At 56.1% G+C, this 4221-nt stretch overlaps 1 protein-coding gene across 2 annotated transcripts in view; it reads right to left on the bottom strand.

Annotated features, from left to right (window-relative positions):
- Window positions 1-2543, bottom strand: part of Maml3 (mastermind like transcriptional coactivator 3) — a 416825-nt gene extending 414282 nt beyond the window's left edge. For both annotated transcript variants that reach the window (XM_026778756.1, XM_026778250.1), the window contains exon 1: window positions 1333-2543. In XM_026778756.1, the coding sequence (XP_026634557.1) occupies window positions 1333-1797 (465 nt within the window). In that variant the 5' untranslated portion in view covers window positions 1798-2543. The remainder of the gene's footprint in view (window positions 1-1332) is intronic.
- Window positions 2544-4221: the final 1678 nt, after the last annotated feature.

Below are 4221 nucleotides of genomic sequence, written 5' to 3' on the forward strand. Positions count from 1 at the left end.
CCGCTCCGCGGCCTCCCCTCCCCCACGCCGGCTCTTTGTCACCGCCCGCCCGCCCGAGAGCCCGGCGACCCTGGCACCACCCCTGGCGCTCCGAGATCCGGAACGTGCGCGATGCACAGAAAGCACACGGAGAGGGCGTCCGGCGCCCGACTCCACGCAGCCGACAGAGGGGCCGTGGGGAAAAGAGGGCGGGCTCCTAGGAGATGGCCATTACCGGGGCCTCGAACCCGGAGACACGGTGGGGGGAGGGAGTGCAGACACCTTTCCCAAGCTTCCTGCCTTACCCCGCCCCCCTTCCAAAGAGGAAAGCTAGCGAACCCCAGAGAGGAGATAAGAGAAAGGATTCCACCCACTGGGTTAGGGGTGGGATCAGCCCCTTCCTCCTCCTAGCACTTAAGCCATTGGCTGCGCATCCTCCTGCGAACCCACCCACCCGGCCATTTAAGCCTTTCTCCTCCCTGCTCCCCTCCACTCCTCCGGGCTCATTACCCGGTGCCTGAAAGTTGGCGAGAGCAAGCTGGGGGCAAGTTGAAGAAGAGGATGGGGGACAATTCCAAGCCCTGCGGCAGTGGCAGGATCTGGGCGCAGCTCTGGCTTCCTCGCTCCCGCCCAGCCACGGCCCTCTCGACCCCTCGCGGCTGCCCCACCTGCCCTGCCTGAGCCGCAGGTCTCGAGCGGCGAGCGCAGCGCTCGCGCGCCCAGCATCCGCACGCGTCCCCACGAGCACGCGCGCGCAGCCACCCTCGGTCGCAGCTCACCCACTTCAAAGTTCATTCACAAAACTCTCAGACTTTCCCAAGCCCAAAGGAGAGGAAGCCAGAGACTCTTCCTTCCCCCTCCACAGGGTTAAGAGCCTGGTGCCCACTCAGAATGTGCGACAGCATCAATTTCTCCCCGCAGCCGGCGGATGTGATGAGAGGGGTGGGCGAAAGGAGACCGATCTGGGGAGGCGCGGTGGCACCGCGAGAGGTGAAGGCGGGGCACGGAGAGGAGCAGCGTGGTTTCTACTCCTGGGTTCACTCTCATTCGGATCGGTTTCTAAGACAAGGAGGGGGAAACTTTTCCTGCGCCTCACTCCAACGCTCTTGAAGCTCCCTCCTCCCCCTTGCAGTCGTGACTGGCTTCCCTCTCATCCCCTCCTCCCCAAATCTGACAACCCTGACAGATTAACAGGTAGCGGCGTCAACGACAACGTTTACCCTGAGAAAAGTTGATTTTAACCCTTCGGCTCCATCCCACCTCACTTGTCCCCGGTGCAAATCAGACCCTCACACACCCCCACGCCAGAAACTCCACGCCCCCGACCCCAACGCGCGCCCCGTGAGCCCTCACCATGATCAGCGTGTGGTTCCTCTGCTCCGCCGAGGCAGCCTCCGCATCTTGCTGGGCTTTGCTCTGGTGCTGTTGCTTGCCGGTGCCGGCGCCCGATTTCTTGGCCCTCTGCTCCAGGGTCCGCTGGTAGAGGCTCACGGTGTCCCGGCGCTCCAGCTCCAGCTGCTCCACCTGAGCCTGCTGATACCTGTTCTCGCAGTTGACGTGGTGCCGCCGGCAGCCCTCGATACGCTGCCGGAGCCGCTCGACCACCGTGCTGTGCTTGGGGACGGCCGCCGAGCCGCCGCCGGGGCCCCCGGAGCCGCCGCAGCCGCCGGCAGCGGGGTGATTGCCACTCGGAGCAGCCGGAGTGCTATTGGGAGTATTCACGCCGATCCCGGCCCCGCCGAGGTTGCTGCTCAGGCTGCTGTTGATGCAGATACTACTACCATTCGCGGCAGCAGTGGGGGCTGCGAAATCCCCCATCCTGCTCCTGGGGCACACTATTTTGGAAGAACTTTTTTTTAATCCACCCCCCCTATCAGCCTCCTCCTTGGGTCCAAGGATTAAAATAGTTTAAGTGGAACGCGGGGGAGACGCAAGCACATGGATGAAAACAGCGATCCCCACGGGGCGAAAATAAAGAGGGAGAGATTTGGGGTGGTTTTTTTTGTTGTTGTTTCCTTAAAAAAAAACTGTAAAGATCCAGGGGAGGAAAGAGGGGGTGTTATCGGAATACCATCAGACACCTATCAACAAATAGAATCCCAACAAACTGAGCCGGCAGCAGATCGGCTAGCAACTCAAGGGGAGATCCGCTCCTCGCCTGCCTCCTTTTAATAATCCATTATTTTCTAATAAATTCCAGGAGGTTTCCGGTGGTTGGCAAGCATTTTCTCCCTACGTACCGAAAAACACACCCCATGTACACACACAAGCGTGTGCCTCCTGTGCGGACACGCGCGACACACACTCACTCCACGCCGCATCGGAAAACGGCGAGCTTGCTTATTGCATTTTCCTTCCACAAAAAAGTTTTGGTGTTTATGCCGCCCCGTGTTCTCAAAGTACTTTGGCTGCTCAGTTGCATTTCACAGAAGCCTAGACATCGAGTCCTCGGGCTGGGGCAAGTAAACACATGGACAGTCCGAGGCGACTGCAAAAGTAGATCGCTGAAGTCCTTTGCGAAACGCCGCGCGGAGAGCAGCCACTAACGCTCGGCCAGGCTGCCGCTGCCGCCGCCGCCTTCACCACCATCACAATGATCAACTGCTCGCCGCCGCCGCCTCCTCCTCCTCCTCCTCCTCCATGCCAGCGGAGTGATATCAGGACGCGCGAGCTCAGTAAACACGGCAGCCGCGGCGGCTGGAGGCCGTGAGACGAGCCCGGGGACCCGGCGCAAAACCCGGCCCGGACTCTCCCCGGGCGGGAGCGGGCGCGGCGCGCACCTACCCGGCTCCCGCCTCTCTCGCCACTCCCGCCCCCTACATACACACCCGCCCGCCCTCCCCGTCCGCAGCCCAGCAGCTCTCCAGGCTAGGAAGCTCGACCTGCCAGGAGGAGGGAAAGCAAAGATTGGGGGAATCTCAGGACTGGATCACCTTTTGACCCGCGCGCGCGCACGTGCGTGTCTGTGTGCGTGCGTGTGTGTGTCTGTGTGTGTATGTGTGTCTGTGTGTGTGTGTACGCGCGCGCGCGTGTGTGAGTGAGTGAAGCGCGTAGTGCGCGAGTGTGTGTGTGTGTGCGCGCGCGCGCTCAAGTGCACGGGGACGCGCCAGGCAGGCTGCGTTTCCTCCTGCCCAGTGAGGTATCCAGCAAGCCCAAGTTGTTGTTATATATTTATGCATTATATTGCAGAACTGTACATGACCAGGCAGAAACATTGCAGCTTTCCGGCAGCTGTCATTCCCACCCATGTGGAACGAAAAAGGCAAATGAGTGACTTGTTTTTAAGACCCAGACAGTAAGTCCCTGCTAGTTCTGAAAAACTCTTGCTCAAACTCTAGGACCCTCTTAACCCAAATACTTAATTCTTTTTCTTACTACGTTTATTTATGTATTGGGTAGGAAGAAGTGACTAGTCCCTCAGCATGCGTAGAAATCAGAAAACAGCTTGTGGAGGTTTTTTCTTTCTTCTAAGGTGGATACGAGGGTTTGAACTAAGGTTGTCAAGCCCCGGGGGCAGTTACCTTTACCTGCTGGAAATCTCATCAGCCCAAAGTACCGAATTTTCAATGAAGAGAAATAAGCGGTGGGAAAAACAAAATAAAAAAAAAAAACAAAAACCTTGGGATATTATTTATTTCTCTGCACATACCGACTGTTGTTATTAAAGCAATTATTGTTTTACTTACCCTTGAAAAAGTTAAAACCAAGCAAGCAGGGACTTGGAGGTGAGACTAACAGTACATTTTAACAGACTGTTTTGAACAGTAGGTGCTAATGACAGCAGTAATTAAGGGTCCTTCGGAAATCAAGTGGAAAGATTGCAGATTTCATGCATTAGAACTATAGGGAAAGCGGCATTTCACAGTTTGTTGTGACCAAAACAAAAACAAGCAAAAAAAAAAAAAGGCTTACCTTATCGCTGGGTATATTTCTTCCTATTTCGATGAATTCTCAGGAAGTACAATTGAAACGGAGTAGCAGCTGCGCAAAAAGTCATCTCAAGATTTGCTTTAGTATGGCAAATTTATCTACCCAGACACTGAGTATCTGACAAGGGGAAGGTTCAACCACCCTGGGCTCTGACGTACATCGTCGCAGACCAACTTTTGCAAAAACGAAAACGCGAAAATTGCTAGTACTTCTGGGATCTGTAGGCCACAGATCTCACTGGTGAAGTGTGCGTGAAAAGGCATTTTGTGTTACCTCCACAAATCAGTGGATTTTGGAGGGGAGGGATGGGTA

Source organism: Microtus ochrogaster, chromosome 1 (assembly GCF_000317375.1).
Source record: "Microtus ochrogaster isolate Prairie Vole_2 chromosome 1, MicOch1.0, whole genome shotgun sequence".
Taxonomy (NCBI): domain Eukaryota; kingdom Metazoa; phylum Chordata; class Mammalia; order Rodentia; family Cricetidae; genus Microtus; species Microtus ochrogaster.